We start from the raw sequence: 18662 nt of genomic DNA on the forward strand, positions 1-18662 counted from the left end.
TACCTTAAACTTGGCAACTTCATATATTTACTAATAAGAAGTCAATCCATAAATGTGTGTTTGGCATGAAGTGAACACTCCATACAATAAATGCTTTAATTTAGTCAACAGTGATCTCATATTTTCTCACTGTACGGTTTACACAAGGCATAACAATGCAAAAAAAACCATTTGATTCTGCATCAAGACCTGATGGCAGGAAAAGCGTTTGAAATAGACATTAAAATGATTGAAAGAGATTGTAATGTTGCCTTACCATTATCATCACATGAGTCAGACTGGAAGGAATTGAGTGACTGGACCTCAGAATTGCTACCTCTTGTACTGCCTGTAAAGCCTGCTGCATCCTCAACAATGTCCACTTTTCCTAAAGCCAGATCATTCAACACAGTTAGTGAAGCTTTCTTTAAAGAAGAAAGACAACTTGCATTTATATAGTGCCTTTAACATAAAATGTTCCAATGCGCTTCACAGAGCATTATAAAACAAAGTACGATCCTAATCACTTAAAATCAGATTAGATCAGATGATCAGAAACTTGGTCAAAGAGGTGGGTTTGATGGAGGATCCTAAAGGAGGAAAGCGCGTTGCAGAATCAGAGAGGTTTAGGCAGTGGATTCCACCAATGGCAGAGCGATTGAAAAGCCACTTTGCAATTTTAGTACTGAAAGGTACCCATTTAAGAACAAACAGGAGCAGGATTTTACCATACTAATTTTGCTAATCCAGGTAATGGGGGTCTCACTTGTTGGCAGTAGGGTCAAACAGAGCCCCTCTTTAGTTAAAGACCCAATATATTAATGCCAATCAGGCATTGAACTGGGCAGCAGATGGCCTTCTCCAATATTATGGGCCCTACGAGTGTAAATCTGCCACCCACAACCTCCCAAGTTGCTAACAATAAACCCACCAGCAGGATCATCGAGCAACCCGAGGCCACAGCTGAATGAGGGTAAGATGGGGTCACAGGAGGGGTGAGAGAGTTTGGAAGAAAAGGCAAGGTGTGGTTCTCAGCAGCATCTCCCTCTCCCTCCTGATGCCGGGTCCGTTGACTCAGGCAGTGTGTGCCTTTCAGCTGCTGAACAAGGGACAACCCCCCCACCACCACCAGCCTAGGAGTCCATAAGCAAATATAACAAGGCTTTGCTTTTCAGGCTCCATGCATAGTAGGTTCCCTACTTGCTGCTGGTTGAACACTAGGAGTGGCAGATGGGAACAAGTGTGCATTAATTGTCCACAAGGGCCTTAATTGGCCTTGGAATGGAAATGCTGCCAATGAGCCATCCTGCCCCACATCTAATTGGTGTAGATGCAAGAAGGTGCAGGGTCTACATTTGGCACGCTTTCGCCTGTCTAGACACACCTTGGAGTGGGAGCAGCCCAGAGAAAGAAGCAGCCAATGGAACAAGCAAGGGGGCGGGGGGGTGGGGGGAAGGAATGGGGGGAGAAAGGTTCTTCATCTGAGGACCAATGAACCACACGTAGCTATTGAGATAGAGACTAATGTGTGACACAAAAGGGATGTGGATAAAGTTCTGAAAAGAAATAATATAAAATGATTTGGGGCTTACAGGTGAGGTACTAGCAACACACACTCTGGACCTCTTCCCTGTGATAGACTTTCTTGGTTTCTCCTCTTCACTCGCTCATGAGAGGGTTCCCGCTACTTGGAACTTTCTCGCAACAGTACAGGCTTTTAGCATTTCAGATCCCAGAATCCGCACATATCTCCCTCAGTGGAAAAAGATCCTTGGATGCCAATGAACTGGGAAACCCAATGAACTGAAAATAGATTTGAAATCATGTCCAACTGACGGGGCTCCAGAATTAGGCAACAAAAAAAAAAAGGAATGCTTTGGAAAGATACAGCCAATTCCACAATACTTGACTCATTCTGTTTACATTATATTCAATGATCATTTTGAAAATAATGATGGTTGTAAGTAAAGGACACTGGATCCAGGTCACTTAATGTACTATACTTCATAACAATGAAGGAACTCGATTATAAAGATGCATCTTGCATTGTGATGCTTAAGTTTCAGACAGCTGCAATCACTGATAATGGATGCAAGGACAAATGTTAGTATTGCAAAAAAGAAATATCTGAGTAAATATTGTCTTTGTAACGGAGGTTTTGTTTGTGGCATGGTACAGAATCAAAGACATGTTTAGAATTAAAGTAGCGATTCTAGGTAACGAGCAAAATTATGGACAAGATAAAGAAGATGTACCAATCTCATTTGTTCATTAGATAAAGAGTTCATTGCAGGAGGAATCTATCTTAGTTTCTTAACTTACTGACGTGGAAAAAGTTCAATTTTGCTTTATAGGTTGCATTTTAACTTCTTTTATTATCATGTAACGCAGAATTTGAATTGTGAATCATGAGAGTGACTTGTTGTGTAGTTAGGGTGAATAAATTGTACAAAACATCAGACTTTGTGTATTTCAACTCATAAGTACCAAATACTAAGCTTCAATCTGTAAAATATTGTGTCCCCAATCCAGCCATCAGGTGTGAGGGGCAAGCACAATCATTGAAATGTGAGCATGACTGCACTTATTGCATACTTAATAACCCTATGAACTCTGACCTCTTATAAATTCAGAGGTAGAACAGGAACCGTCCTCTAACATTTTCAGGGCACAGATTCGAAATCGGCTAAATTGATTAGACTTACATTTATGACTTCTTATGAATAAAGATAATGGGCGGGATTTTCCAGCTGCACTTGTCCCAGGACTGGAAAATCCCGCCCAAAGTCAACGGACTTTTGCATGGTCTTGTCCTGCCCGCTACGATTCCTGTGGTGTGCGGGACAGGAAAATTCCACCCATTAGGTCACATTTGTTGTTTTAAAAGTCCTTATTTTACATCTGCAGCTGAAGCTGAAAATCCAATGTGTGCGATTACCAAAGTACATTTTCATTAAGTACATCACCTCTGCTTAAAGAACTGACACCTTTTAATCTTACTTGACCCTAGCTGACGGAGTCACAGAACAATAGTGATGTCAGAGCCATAGATACCTTTAATTAATTTGCATATTTCCCCTAATTGAAGAAGGATGCCTGGAAATGAGCTAGCAGGGTAGGATAGATACAAAGGGTAGGAAACAGAAGGAGAAACAGTTACAACAAAGACAGGATATTCTCATCATCTCAAAACAAGGACAAGATAATATTCATTACCATCTCTGTCTGTATCCCAGGTATTTTTTCTCAACGAATCACAGTCAGAGACAGATCGAGTAACTGTGGGGAGATTTGGGGCCACACTGCACACAACAACACCTCTACGTGTAGTCAGTAGTCGAGGAGAATCAGGGTGGAAGGTGCTCATTTCTTGGTGTTCTACTCCCATTCCATCAATTTTGTCTAAATTGTTCCTTGAGTCACTATGGAAACATGGCGTGTATGCCATTGGCCTAACCGGCACTTGGGGAGGACCTCCAGTTTCTTGGAAAATCTTACGACTATCACCATTATTCCGAATACCTTTGAACTGAATGCCATTAGGTTTATTAAGCAGCGCTGCAGTTGCAGGGTCCTGCACGAGAGTCATATTGTTACGTGTATGCTTCTTGAAGACCTTCTTTCGGAAAATTGCGAAAAGTATCACCAGTATCATCAAAACTAGTAAAACCACAGCTATTCCAATGAGTTCCTCTTTTCCAATATAGGGATGTCCAGGTTGTATATTGGGCACAACTACAGGCCTAAGATCACAGTACAGTCCTATATATCCTGATGTACAGTTGCACTGAAATGAACCCAAGGTATTTAAGCACGTTCCTCCATTTTGACACTCTTCTATGTTACACTCATCAATGTCTTCTTCACACCTACAAGAAAAATAAATATGCTTCTAATTATTTGCACTTCAAATCCATTCTCTATTTCATTTAAGTAGTGAGGTTCACTGGTGATTCTCCCAATTGTCCTTGTTGGTGTTTTATTTTTAATGTAGAGGCCAGTTTTAACTGAAAACCAAATTGAATCTTGTTTCAAACAATCATAATGGGCTAATAATATAAAATTAAAGTTAATTTATTAGTGTCAGAAGTAGGCTTATATTAACACTGCAAAGGCGTTACTGTGAAAATCCCCTAGTTACCACACTCCGGCACCTGCTCGGGTACACTGAGGGAGAATTTGGCATGGCCAATGCATCTAACCATAATACATGATGCGTTGCAGAATGTTCCTTCAATTTTTTATAATTTAAAGACAGATAAAAATTCATGTTTCACTGTTAGATCTTTGTTTATTCTTTCAGTGATATTGAAAGAATCACTTCTTTCATTTTACAAAAATGATTTAGTGCAGAATGATCCCTTGGTGGTGTTTTAAGGACACCTGACTCTTGTAAAAATACAACCCAACATGTAACTCTAATCCCTTTTGTGCTTTTAGCGTCCTTCTGGCATCTCAGTTCTTCCTGAATAATGTGCAGCAACTTAACATTTTTGCAAATCAAATTTACTGCTGTGCATTTTCTTTCAAATGTTTAATATGTATTTATATATTTTCTGTAACAATCTGCCAATTGACAGCTACCAACTTCCAACTGATTCCAAACACTTGTGGAAACTAAAACATGCTTTAAACTGGCAACTCAGTAAGTTAACACTGGTACAGAATTGTATTCATAAAGGAGGTTATATACCAACTCACATCAAACCCACAAATCCTTCTTTGCAGTCACAGGTAAAATCACTGCCTACTGGACTGCAGGAGCCCCCATTCTGACAGGGGTTTGGGAAGCAGGATGTGACTTCAGTTTCACATTGGTTTCCTGTAAACTGTGGCAGGCAGTTGCACTGATAACCTGTTGATGCAGAACAGCATAGATTTCAGTACATTGTACTTAAGACTTCACATCACACAAAACTTTGCCTCATGCAAGGAAACAGCAAAGCAGGAAAGTTTGACATTTAGCTTTGTCATTCTGAGGACTACTCATGTCAAATTATTGCTTCACTTCTTCCCCCACAGACACCTCTACAATACGTACAATAACTTGTTCACTGGATTCTGCCACTAACATGCAAACTAGCTGCTTGTAGGCACCTGTGATGAGCAGAGGGTGCAGTGAGTTTCCCTTTGAATTCTCTCTTCTTTCCTGTAAAGCACCTCCCTCCTGACAATGCTGCTGAGATTGTAAATGCAGGAGAACATAGAGACAAAATAACCTGACCAATCAAGTGAATTCCAATGTACTTCACAAAACGTTCATGGAGAAGGTGGAAAGGTCAAGTTGGAGAATTCCCGGAACCCACAGACCTGTCTCCTTTAAAAATGCCCTGCCTGTCATATTTTAATTCTGGCGTTGGGGGGAGGGGGGGGGGGGGGGCGGGGAAGCTGAGGTGGCTGGTGGGGAAGGAGGTGCTGGGATGGAGGATGGTCTGCTGCCACAGGACTCAGATACACCAGTGGTAGTAGAGGCAGGCGTATGGCCAGACTGGCAGCCTGGAACACCTGCCTCCAAATACTGGGACATCGGCCAGTTTTAAGGATGAATGTCATGTCCTCAGATCACTACTTCTCATCCACCCCAAATGCCCCATGCTCCCTTCATGCCCCTCATATCCCCATGCCTCCTCCATGCCCCTCATATCCCCATGCCTCCTCCATGCCCCTCATATCCCCCATGCCTCTCATATCCCCCATGCCCCTCATATCCCCCATGCTCTCTCCATGCCCCTTATATCCCCCTTCTATGCCCTTCCATATTCTCTGATGCCGCTTCCAGGCTCCCATTCGCCAGTGTCCACTAAGGGCAGAGATTAGACTGCCTTTGAAATGTACATTAAATCAAATAAGCTTTTAACAACCTAATCTTAATCAAACATACCACACTGAAAAAAATCCTCCTTCAAAAAGGCTATTCCAAAAAAAAAAAATCCCTTCAAGTGGTCAACCTGTGTAACAACAAAATAACATCTGTTCTACCAAACCATCCCAGCTCAAGGATAGTGGAGCCAATTGAAACTGAAAAAACATACAGCAAGGTTTTTTTTAAGCTATACAGATGGCAAATAGACCCTGAAAAATTGCGGCAGTGCATCCGACAGATAATCTGGGCTGCAGCCAGGGCAGAGGGTTGGATATTCAGACCAGTGGCTGAGGTGCTGATCAAGAGGACTAATTTGTTCCGGATGGTGTCATGTTTCATTAGTATTATTACAGTATCACCCATCCCAGCAAATGGTGTGCATTCCATCACATTTGTGACTTGTGCCTTGTAGGTGAAAGAGAGGATTTTGAGAGACATGCAGTAAATAACTTGCTGCAGAATACCCAGTCACTGACATGTTTTAGTAGCCATAGTGTTTATGTGGCTTGCCCAGTTGAATTTTTAGTCAATAGCAATGCCCAGGATATTGATGGCAGGGTCTTGGCAATGGTAATGCCAATGGATGTCAAGAGGTGATGGTTATGTTCTTTCTTGTTGGAGATAGTAATTGTCTGGCACTTGTGTGGCATGAATGTTACTGACTATTTTAACAGCACAAGTGTGAGGCTTGCTGCATATGACATAAACTGTTTCATAGAAACAAGGAGCAGCAGTAGGCCATTCAGCCCTGCTCGACTACTCAACATGATCATGGTTGATCCTCAATCACAATGCGTTATTCCTGCTTTCTGCCCATACCCCTTGATACCATTAAAATCTTATTAAAAAACTATCTCTTTCTTGAATATATTCAATGATTTGGCCTCCACAGCCTTTTGTGGTGGAGAATTCCATTTTGAGCGAAGATATTTTCCTCACATCAGTCCTAAATGGTCTACCCTGTATCTGAGACTCTGCATCTGGTTGTAGAATTGGACCCACGCAACTCCATTAAGGACGGTCACCTCAGCACCTCACTGTACCGCAAGCCCACGGATAACCTCACGATGCTCCACTTCTCCAGCTTCCACCCTAAACACGTTAAAGAAGCCATCCCCTACGGACAAGCCCTCTGTATACAGAGGATCTGCTCAGATGAGGAGGATCGCAACAGACACCTCCAGACGCTGAAAGATGCCCTCATAAAAACAGGATATGGCGCTCGACTCATCGATCAACAGTTACGACGCGCCACAGCGAAAAACCGCACCGACCTCCTCAGGAGACAAACACGAGACACGGTGGACAGAGCACCCTTCGTCATCCAGTACTTCCCCGGAGCGGAGAAGCTACGGCATCTCCTCCGGAGCCTTCAACATGTCATTGATGAAGACGAACATCTCGCCAAGGCCATCCCCACACCCCCACTACTTGCCTTCAAACAACCGCACAACCTCAAACAGACCATTGTCCGCAGCAAACGACCCAGACTTCAGGAGAACAGTGACCACGACACCACACAACCCTGCCACAGCAACCTCTGCAAGACGTGCTGGATCATCGACACAGATGCCATCATCTCACGTGAGAACACTATCTACCAGGTACACGGTACCTACTCTTGCAACTCGGCCAACGTTGTCTACCTAATACGCTGCAGGAAAGGATGTCCTGAGGCATGGTACATTGGGGAAACCATGCAGACGCTACGACAATGGATGAATGAACACCGCTCGACAATCACCAGGCAAGACTGTTCTCTTCCTGTGGGGGAGTACTTCAGCGGTCACGGGCATTCAGCCTCTGATCTTCGGGTAAGCGTTCTCCAAGGCGGCCTTCACGGCACACGACAGCGCAGAGTCACTGAGCAGGAACTGATAGCCAAGTTCCGCACACATGAGGACGGCCTAAACCGGGATCTTGGGTTCATGTCACACTATCGGTAACCCCCACAGCTTGCCTCCTGGACTTGCAGAATCTCACTGGCTGTCCTGTCTGGAGACAATACACATCTCTTTAACCTGTGCTTAATGCTCCCTCCACCCACATTGTCTGTATCTTTAAGACCTGGTTGGCTGTAGAGATTCGCATTCTAATCAATATTCTGTAACTTGATTTTGTGTCTGTGCCCTGTTTGAGAGCAGATATCCACTCCATCTGACGAAGGAGCAGCGCTCCGAAAGCGAAAGGCATTTGCTACCAAATAAACCTGTTGGACTTTAACCTGGTGTTGTTAAAACTCTTACTCTAGAATACCCAACCAGAGAAAAATCCTCCCTGTATTTAGTCTGTCCAGACAAATTTTATTTTGACCAGATTTCCTTTCATCCTTCTAAGTTCCAGTAAATACAGGCCCAGTCGAACAAATCTCTCCTCTTGGACAGTCTCGCCGACCCCAGTATCAGCCTGGCGAACCTCTGCTGCACTCCCTCTGTGGCAAGTATATCCTTTCTTAGTTAGGGAGACCAAAACTACACACGGTACTCCAGGTGTGATCTCACCAAGGTCTTGTCTAACTGCAGTAAGACATCCCTACTTCAAATTCTCTTGCAATGAAGGACCATTTGCCTTCCTAATTGCTTGCTGCATCTGCCTCTCCACTTTCATTGACTGGTGTGCAAGGACGTCCAGAACCATTTGTACATCCACATCTCCCAATATATCACCATGAAATAATATGCTTCCTTTCTGTTTTTCACACCAAGGTCTATAACTTCACTTTATCTGAGGAGTTAAGAATGGAGTTGAGCATTGTGCAATGGTCAAAATATATTCCCATTACTGACCTTACGATGAAGGGAAGTTCATCCATAAAGAGATGAAGGTTGATCTGAGGACACTGCCCTCAAGAACATCAGTAGAAATGTCCTGGGGCTGAAATGATTGGCCTCCAGCAACCATTGCCATTTTCCTATCACTATATATGACACCAGACAGCAGACAATTTTCTGCCTGATCTCCATAGCTTTTCCTTGAGTTCTTAGTGTCATACTTGGTGAAATGTAGCCTTGATGTTAAGGGGAGTCACTTTCACATCACCTCTGGAATTCAGCTTGTGTCCATTTCGGGATTGAGGTTGGATGCCAAGTTGTTTTGCAGAAGTCAAATTGTGCATCTGCATGCAGGTTATGGCGAGTGCAGGTTAGTGCAGACCGAGCCGCTGTTCATAAGTTGTAATGGTTCTTCCACCTAATTTCACAACCCTAGTCTGACAGCTACATTCTTTGACACAAAGCCTGCACCCTGCTCAGTCAGTGGGGATGCTATTGACCCACTCTTGATGACGGATATTAAAGTCCCTAAACCAGTGTAGATTCTGTGCTACTTCTGTCCTTAATGTTCAACATTAAGGAATACGGATTCATCAGCAGAGAGACGATAGCATATTTCTTGCCTGTTTTTGACCCTCAACCAACAGACACCCAGGGATTAATGTTGGAGACTCCAAGGACCATCACTCCAACTCATTACCTTGGCACCATTGTGGGTGTATTTGACCTGATGGTCATTGCCAGGAGTCATGATGGAAGAATCTTGTCATGTCTACAGTGACTTTTACCTGACTAGTCTATGGGACAGTTCCTACAACCTTGATATCAGTCCCCTAGACTGGAGGAGGACTTTGCAAGGTCTGCTGGGTCAGATGCACTTTCATTTGTGTCCTAATCCATTGCTTAGCTTCACAGAATCCTAACAGTGCAGGAGGAGGCCATTTGGCCCATTGCGTCTGCACCAACTCTCCAAAAAAGCATCTTACTCAGGCCCACTGCTTTGCAGTATCCCCGTAACACCACACATTTACCATGGCTAATTCGTCTAACCTACACATCTTGAGATACTAAGAAGCAAATTAGCATTGGACTGTGGGAGGAAACCAGAGCACCCAGAGGAAACCCACACAAATACATAGAAATGTGCAAACTCCACACAGACAGTCACCCAAGGCCGGAATCAAACCCAGGTCTCTGCCACTGAGAGGCAGCAATGCTAACCACCGTGGCAACATGCTACACTCACTCCAATTTTACCCTTCCCAGCAGTTTGTTACAACTGAGCAGTTTGATAGGCCACTCCAGAGAGTATTTAGGAATCAACCATGTTTGAATTCTTTATTCAATAAATTTAAGGGGAACGAGGAAGATCTGTGTGGGCCTCTAACAACTCCTTCACACAGGCAATTTCATTGGATAGCATTTATATTTCCAGGGATAAAAATAATTTGTAAAAAAGAAATTGATGTCTCCAAAAACATAAAAGAGGCTATAGTTGTTTGTCAATGATTTCACTTGAAATATTTACAATACTTTAAACACAGCATGCACTTTGTGAAGATTGTCTCAAATGAGTAGTTTTGTTACATCAGCCAACATGTTCCTCTCCTTTTTGCCTATTTTCTCCCCCCCTGAAGGCCTGAATCACCTTACTCTCGCCACTTTCTGTTACCTTGCTTAAGACTTCATTGATGTGTGAGTACTGACAGTGACTCTCAGCAAGCTCTTCAAATGTGAGGAGTACCACGGCTGAGACTGATCCTGTTCTTATCTCACACAAGCACACGCACACATTCCAGCAGGAGAACTGCTTGGCAATGAGGAAAAAAATCCTTGGATCCTTTTCTTTTTTGAGTTCTGGGGTATTGAGGCGAAATGTAGCACTCTTATATCGTCCTGCCGAGGTCAGATAATCCAGAATGAATTGGGAATGAGCCTAAGAGCTTCCAGAGCAATACACAGAGGGGCTAGGAGAGTAAAACTTAATTTGGATTATGTTTTGTCACATGGACGTTTTGACGATGCATGGCAGTGCTATTACCACAAGGTTAAAGCTACAATAATGTAATATCTAACAAATGCAATTTCCATTATTTTTACCATTTTTCAGACCTGGATAATGAGCAACAGAACAATATTTTTAGTTTTGCTAAAAAAGAAAATTGAAGAGTGGTAACTGAAACCTTTTCAAAAATGCAATGATTTAAATTGCACTTTAGTGAACCAATTTATTAGGATTATTTCTGTATTATACTATTGTACTGAATGTAAGACGTGGCTTTTGTAGTCTCTGCTCACTAAACCACTCTCCAGCACATTTTTAAGAAAGACAGGTTTACCAGCACACACAAAATCAGCATTCATTATTTTACTTGGATGCTTGCAAAAATGCCAACATTCATGGGATATTTTACGTGTTATTATTTCATGCACCATCTAGTAGAAAACGTGAAGCAGCAATACCACAACTTACCACCAGATGGCTGGCTAATACAACTCCCTCCATTCTGGCACGGCTCTCTTGCACAGGTGTCAGGGTACAAGACACAGCCGAGTTTCAGTTCCGTCAGCCCAACGACTTCAGCAAAATGACTGCGCTTGTTTTGGAGTGGCAACTGATTGTCATTGAGGACAACTGAGTCCAGGCATCCTTGAAACCCACCAAGGACTTGTGCACTCTTTTGGCTTGACAGGCCATGAGCAGCTGGCACCTGGGCACCAAAATAGATGGAGCTGTCAATACTGAGGATATGAAACTTGAAAGGGGCCCATCGACGCTCCACGTAGCTGTCATCAAGTGCGAGGCTCGTGAAATTCTTGTTGAGATCCAGAAAGACAGTGTGCCAGTTCCCATCATTCACTGTTCTGCCAGAAATCCCCACAATGCCAGGCCCACTACCACAGTCCAATTGAAACCAGAGCTTTCCATCCACAATCTGATGAATGTAATAAATAAGAGTGTGTTAGAGATGATACTAAAAAAAAGGCACTAACACATTGAAAAACCAAAATATCCATTATCCTTGTTTGTAAGATAATTCAAAATTAATCGTCTGTATGGCTATTGTCAGACAATAAAATTATGTCAACACCTGCAGTCAATGGGGGTCGGAGGATATTTAAAGATTGTAAAATAAAACAAAATGAGAAGAAGAAACCAAGACAGTTTTCAGAACATCTTAATGTACTACGAGTCAGCTTGGCTCAGTCCCTAGAATCTCAATGAGTCTGAAGGTCGTAGGTTCAATTCCCCCAACAGACTTGAACACATAATCTAGGCTGACAGTTCAGTGTTGTGTTAGGGAATACCGCTGTGTTGAAGCTGCCACCTTCCAGACAAGATATGAACCTAAATTTTTGTTCAGTTAAGTGTGAAAGATCCTGTAGCCCTATTCACTGAGTTGAGTGTTCTCACTGTATGCTGGATGACATTTCTGACCCACAAAGGCAGACCATCGCCCGAGTCTTGCTGTTTTGGGGAATTTCTTGTGTGCAAACTGGCTGCCATGTTTTCTAAGATAACATTAACTATATTTCTTAACACGTTGGCCAGAATTCTCTGGCCGTTCACGTCCCGCCGCTGCTGCCAGTGGGGATGGAGAATTTGGTGCTCAGCCAAACCTCCGTTCATTGCAGTGGGATCAGAGAATCTCGCTGGTGTGCACAGCTGGAGAATTCGGCTGAAGGTTACTGACTGTAAAAGTGCTTTGATCACCCTGAGGAAGTGTAAAAGCTGATATAATGCAAACATTTCCTTCGCAGTCTAAAGAATCTCTTCCTGCAATGTAAACCAGGTAGGAAAGATGTGCATGCAAGACTTTGACAAATCATAACACATTGTGGCCAGAATTCTCTGGCTGTTCACGTTGATGAGATCCCGTTGTCCTGCTGATGGTCCACCCTTGCCCACGGGTTTCCCAGTGGCATGGGGTGCAGTCAAAGGGAAATCCCATTTAGAGTGGTGGGACCAAAGAATCCCGTCATCGCGAACAGCACACTGCCTCCCCGGCATGAGAAACACGCTGCGGGGAGGCCAGAGAATTCGCCCCATTGTCTCTTGTTGTAATAATTACTTCTTTTTAAAATGCTCTATTAACGAATGGTTCAGGTGCCTCGCATAAGTCCAAAGTAAGATTGTCATAGGAACAGAGACCCTGAGGGGAGTTTCTGCAGAAACCTTTTTCATAGAATCCCCACAGTGCAGAAGGAGGCCATTCGGCCCATCGAGTCTGCATTGGCCACAATTCCACCCAGCCCCTATCCCTGTAGCCCCCACCTGACATTAAGGGGCAATTTAGCACGGCCAATCAACCTAACCTGCACATCTTTGGACTGTGGGAAGAAACCGGAGCACCCGGAGGAAACCCATGCAGACATGAGGAGGACGTGCAAAATCCACACAGACAGTGACCCATGCCAGGAATTGATCCTGAATCCCTGGCACTATGAGGCAACAGTGCTAACCACTGTGCCACCGTACCACCCTTTTTAAGATGGCAAGGAAGGGTAAAAAGGCAATTAATATAGCATATGTAATCTTGAGCTTTATAAAAAGAGGCACAGAATACAAAAGCCAGGGAAGTTATACAAAACTACATTAAATATCAATTCAACCCACTGTGTCCTTTTCTGGGCACAACACTTTAGGCATGACATGAAGTCTTTGTCAGGGATACAGAAGAGATTTACTTGAATGGTTCCGGGGATAAGGAATTACAGAATTATAGACATGGTTATTCTCCTTACAGTAGAGAAGGTTAAGATGATGTATGGCAGAGGTGTTTAAAAATCAAGAAGGCTTTAGATAGAATAGATGAAGAAAAACTGTATTCAATTGCTGAAGGGTCAATAGCAAGAGAGCACAGATTTAAGGCAATTGTCAAAAAAAGAGGTAACATGAGGAAAAGTTTTTTTTTCTAATGCAACGAATGGTTATTATTTGGAATGCACAATTTGACAGGGCAGTGGGTACAGATTCAATAGTGGCTTCCAAAAGAAAACTGTATATTATTTGAAAGATTTAAAAGAATTGTAGGAATATGAAGGGCAGAAAAGTGATAATAACTGGATTGCTCTTCAAAAGAACAAACTGATACTTGATGGGCTAAATGGCTTTGTCTTTGCTGTATTATTCTATTACACTGAGCCAAAGGTTCAGTTGCATTCAAGGAATGGGCACCATAGAAGCATAAAGTCATGCAGCTTCAACTCAAGTGATTTTATTTTGTTAAGTTCAACAGAATTTCATGTGGAATGATGTGAACTTCCGAGTGCAAACATTTTAATTTAATTTACTTTCAATCAAGCACCTTTCATGCTTCAAAAAACTTACCAGGTAACTAATTTGCCTGTTGGCATGCATAGAATCCAGAGACATCGCAAGACATTGAGGCCCCGTGATACTTGCTACAGTGTCAGACTGATAATATCCATTTATCCACTGGATATTAAGTTAGCTTAGAGAACTGTAAAAATGTGCAAAGAGGTATTGCTCATATTGCAGTCACTCCAGGAGAGTTGTGATTTCTATGGATCAGCATTATGCATTTCATTTAACACAACCAGAATGTAACAGCTAAAAGATGTAAATTTTTAAAGCTAAGGAAAGATTAGTGAAATTCATGCTTTACAGTCTAGAGCGGTGGCTTAGAGAGAGATCACAGAGAGGGTATATGCAATATTAAATAGAGCCATTTTTTTCTTCAAATTGAGCTGAAACAGTACGATCAGAGACCATTCAACAAAAAAGACATTTTAAAATAGATATGTGAGTATTAGCCAAATTATCTGTAGCCAGAAAATTTACATGTTTAGAATAATTTGCAAAGTAGAAACAAAAACATTAGAGTCATTCAAAGGCAGTGAATAAAGGATTTGATGTCATGCTGACGAGCTTTGATGCTGTTAATGGGTTTTTATCATCTTTCCATTTCTCAATTTGTTTCTCTTAATTATAGACGGAACTGTGTGTACTTCCCTCTGTCTTTTTCTGCACTGTTACAAAGGATTTCCAAGATGGATTTCAGAGCAGTCATACCTGTGACTTGAAAACTACTACGCACATTATGACAGCAAGAAAGCTGATCAACTATTTCTCTGTTATTTACAAAGACATGCAAAACCTGAAAGTATTTAAATACATTTTCTAAAAATTAAGCTCCAACTATCTTCAGCTTAAATTATTCCAGTAGCCCTGATTTACAAAATGTTACACATGAATTGGGGTGCATCAGATGTAGTCGGGATTATTGTGACATGGCTACAGAAAAACTCAGGACTGGGAATTAAATGGTTATGTGTGGAGCACCATAACCAGCAAGTGTTCCCGATAAGGGACAAGGGAATGGGAGAGGACAAGGGAATGGGAGAGGACAAGGTTCTGAACAGGGGAGGGGGACAGGGAGAAGTCCCAAATGGGAAGTCCCAGGTATGTGACAAAGACAGGGATCAAAAACAGGTCCCAGTAAAGTTCAGTTAAAAGAGAGGAGCAGAAAGACAGGCTCCATCAGAGAAAGGACTGCGGGGAGCAGACTTCATGTGAAGCAGGCCATTGGGTCAAAGTACTCCTGACAGGGGTGAAACCATTATTAGGCAGGTGGCAAAATTAGCCTAATGTACTTGGGGAATGCAGATGCCTGCGATGATGGTTTGCCCAGGCTAAGGTAGAGTAGAGGATCAGGGCAGCCAATGAGGTTAAACCAAGGCTTGACCTGATACAATATTTCAAAGCCATCTTGGCCTTTTGGCTAAGATGAAGCATCAGATCAAGCCCAAGATGGGATGCAATGCCTCACCCTGTCAGCTTGGATCTTGTTTGTCCTTCTGGTGGGGACCATGAATTAGATTTAATTTCAACTGGGTTTTTTGGTCGGAATAAAAGTACCAAAAATGTATGCAAAAACAAATTTACTCCTTTGGAACAGTAAGGTTCTACAAGGCACGGCTGAATATCTTAAGTTGTGCCTGTAAATTGGTGTTTGGGCGTTTAGGGAATCCAGGGGATAGGAATCTCAGGAGACAAGATTGAAACCCTACAAGGCGGGCCGTTATTGATACTGTACGAGTTTGTTAATTTAAGAGAGCCCATGAGAAACCCTGAAGATTTAAGATGCCTGCTGAGGGTTGGTGACTCTGTATTGCAGGCTGTTGGAACAAAGCAGCAATGTTCTGTCTGATTCAGCCAAAGAGCTGAAATTGTGTTTCTAAGTTCATGTCAGTGTGCATACTCGGAATTCCAGGTGAATGGAATCTCAGAAGGTGAGACTGAAACCCTGCAAGGTGGACCGTCATTGAATCGTGTTTTGTGGCACACCATCACGCTAAACGGGTAGGTTCAGAACAGATGTAGCAGCTAAAAACTGGTCATCATTAATGAACATTGGGCCATCAGTAACAGAATTGTATTCCACAATTTGTAACTTCACAGTCCAGCAAATCCTTCACTCTGCCATTATCATCAAACCAAAGTGCTAACCCAGATATAGTAAGAGATGCAAGAAAGTATGCTAGGAGCAGCAGTAAGATACCTAAAAATGAGTGGTGGAGATACAACATACATGTTAAACAACAGAACCCACTTGCTTTAGTTAGAACTAAGCGACCCAAGAACCAACGGATTGCTGATTTTGAATGTCATTCGTACAACTGGCAGGCAAGACCCTGTCCCCTCCACTAAATGCCACCCAATTTTTCTACTGAAACTTTATTCACAGTTTGGCCACCACTTCTTTTTAATGTTAGTGCTTACATCCTTCAGCAAGTTCCCGCTAACTGCATCATTCGAAATCTATCAAATAAATTTCTGTAGCAGTTTAACATACCTTGCCAACTACGGATATGATGTTATGACTGCGACTAGACTTCAGCAGCAAATGTACACATGCAGAGACAGTCCAATATAATCTTTTGTGGTGTCAACAAATATATACTACCAAAGTACTCAGGCCAAGATCCTGTCGGTGGTTTAGGTGGAAGGATTGTGGAAAATTCAGATGAAATGAAAGCAGCTGCTGGAAACATCATGAGAGCATGACAGCTGCTTCAGAAATTTGTTTCTGGCGTCTTTAGATAAGATATCAAATTTACATTATCCTGCTGCACTAGAACAAATTGGTGAAAATTTCTGATGTGCTCTGAAACTCTAAATATCTTCTATAATGCAAACAGGGATTCAATCCACGGTTCTAAGGACCAGAAAACTGAACAATGAATACTAACCAAAATGCAATATTATTGAACTTTGAGAAATGTGAAAACTTGCTTTAATTCTGTTAACATTTCTAAATGTTAACAGTTACATTCACAAGCTGTAGAATCAGTATCAAATAATACAAATTACTATTAGGAAGCTGTAGATGCTTAACAATTCAGTTCCTGATGTTTGCACAGGGATTATTATCAAATCCAAAACACAATTCTCACTAGACTCAGTTCAACATCTTTCTTCCCCCCTTCCCATGAGCTTTAAGTATTTCTACACATACTTTTCCTACTGGCATTATCATTTGAGCTCATTCACTTACATAAAAAATATTCCCTTCAAAGAATTGAAGCTGTTGGTAGATTAACTCCTGAAATCTATTATTCAATGGAAGTTGGATTTGTGGGGGGCATAGGTGGGGAGATTCTCAAAGTGGCTCGTGGTGTGTGAAGAACACTAGTATAATGAAAGAGTTGGAATGGATATTGGAGTGGATCCCTAACAGGGAGGGCTCATCACAATACTGTTGTCCATATAAGGAAAGATAGGCATGACATTAATCTAGTGCTAGTTGGCCACCCAACTTTCACAGGATTCTAAAATAAATGTCTGGAAGCACTTGATATCTGTGGTTGGATGGAGGTCAGCCAGGGAGGGCTGTTGGGGGTGGGATGGAGCAGGGAAATAGGTGGTGGAAAAGCAGTTCTGTTCTATTGTGTGTGCATAAGTATAACATTTCGAATGATTAATATAACATGCAAAAGAAATCAAGATCAAAAAGCCATACAACAATACAAAGAGCAGTTGCAATTTTTCACTGTCATACTACGCAAGAAAATGCCATTCTTACCTAATGGAACTGGAAATGCTATTCAGCAGGGCGGAAGCAGTGTGTCAAATTCCCATAATAATTATGCCAGTGGTTTGGTGTACTAAGTGTACTCCTCCATATTGCTGAAGGAGTCCAGAAAGGCACTGCTATAAACTTTATGTGTATTTGTCTGCAAAACTATAGCTCTGTGTCGGTTTCTCAAACTAATTAATTATTTCTATGCTAAAATATTTCTTAACCATTCACCCCAAGTTGATTTCATCCCAATTCACAACAACTAGCCTGGCAACTCAGATGTCCGCCCTGCCTGTGAATCCTCCCTTCCCCTGTTGTACCCTTTGGTAATCACTCAATAGTTTCTACATTACTGCCTACTTTGAGCTTTTCAGTTTTGTTTCTGTGCTGACCACGTGCTGGAGAATATTATCCTGAAATGTCTTCTGCTACTGTGCAACTTGATTATTGAAAAGGACACTCAATTTCAATATGTGATGGTCCACAGTTCACGTTTAATTTGCACACATCATGAGGGTTCCCTGCACTGACATTCCAAACTAACTCTAAAACGTCTACTGCGTAATTCTGATCTCCCATTAACACCAAACTTCACACAAATATATCTTGTTATGGGATGAAGTTCAACTTCCAGGTGGGAGAGCTGCTAACCGAAGAGCTAGTCTGGCAGTGACAGCAGGATGTTCCTCTGATCTTAACGGCCTCATTACATGCTGCTGATTCACTTCCCAACCAAATCAAACAGCAATTGAGTGGCAGAAAGTCTGACAACCTGGAAGCTGCATCAAGTGTGGGGTTGAGGAATCTCAGAACAGTGCATTGAAGTCTGGGAAGGCGAGGCCTACAGCTTCTTCCCGTTCTTCCTGGCCCACAAAGGGAAGTTCTAAATGTACCTTACAGAGCTTCTCTGTTCACAGAATTCCCTATAGTGGAGAAGAGGCCACTCGGCCCATCAAGTCTGCACCGACTCTCTGACAGAGTATCTTACCCAGGCCCTCACCC

General features: G+C 42.3%; 1 protein-coding gene across 1 annotated transcript in view; it reads right to left on the reverse strand.

Annotated features, from left to right (window-relative positions):
* LOC144499631 (protocadherin Fat 3-like) overlaps positions 1–18662 on the reverse strand; it is a 696014-nt gene that overhangs the window by 17710 nt on the left and 659642 nt on the right. The window contains exons 24-27 of the mRNA XM_078221804.1: positions 11087–11549; positions 4681–4834; positions 3196–3848; positions 257–367 (exon numbers count right to left, since the gene is read on the reverse strand). Of these exons, the coding sequence (XP_078077930.1) occupies positions 257–367; positions 3196–3848; positions 4681–4834; positions 11087–11549 (1381 nt within the window). The remainder of the gene's footprint in view (positions 1–256; positions 368–3195; positions 3849–4680; positions 4835–11086; positions 11550–18662) is intronic.

The sequence above is a fragment of the Mustelus asterias genome, chromosome 10, assembly GCF_964213995.1.
Source record: "Mustelus asterias chromosome 10, sMusAst1.hap1.1, whole genome shotgun sequence".
In the NCBI taxonomy this organism is placed as follows: Eukaryota; Metazoa; Chordata; class Chondrichthyes; order Carcharhiniformes; family Triakidae; genus Mustelus; species Mustelus asterias.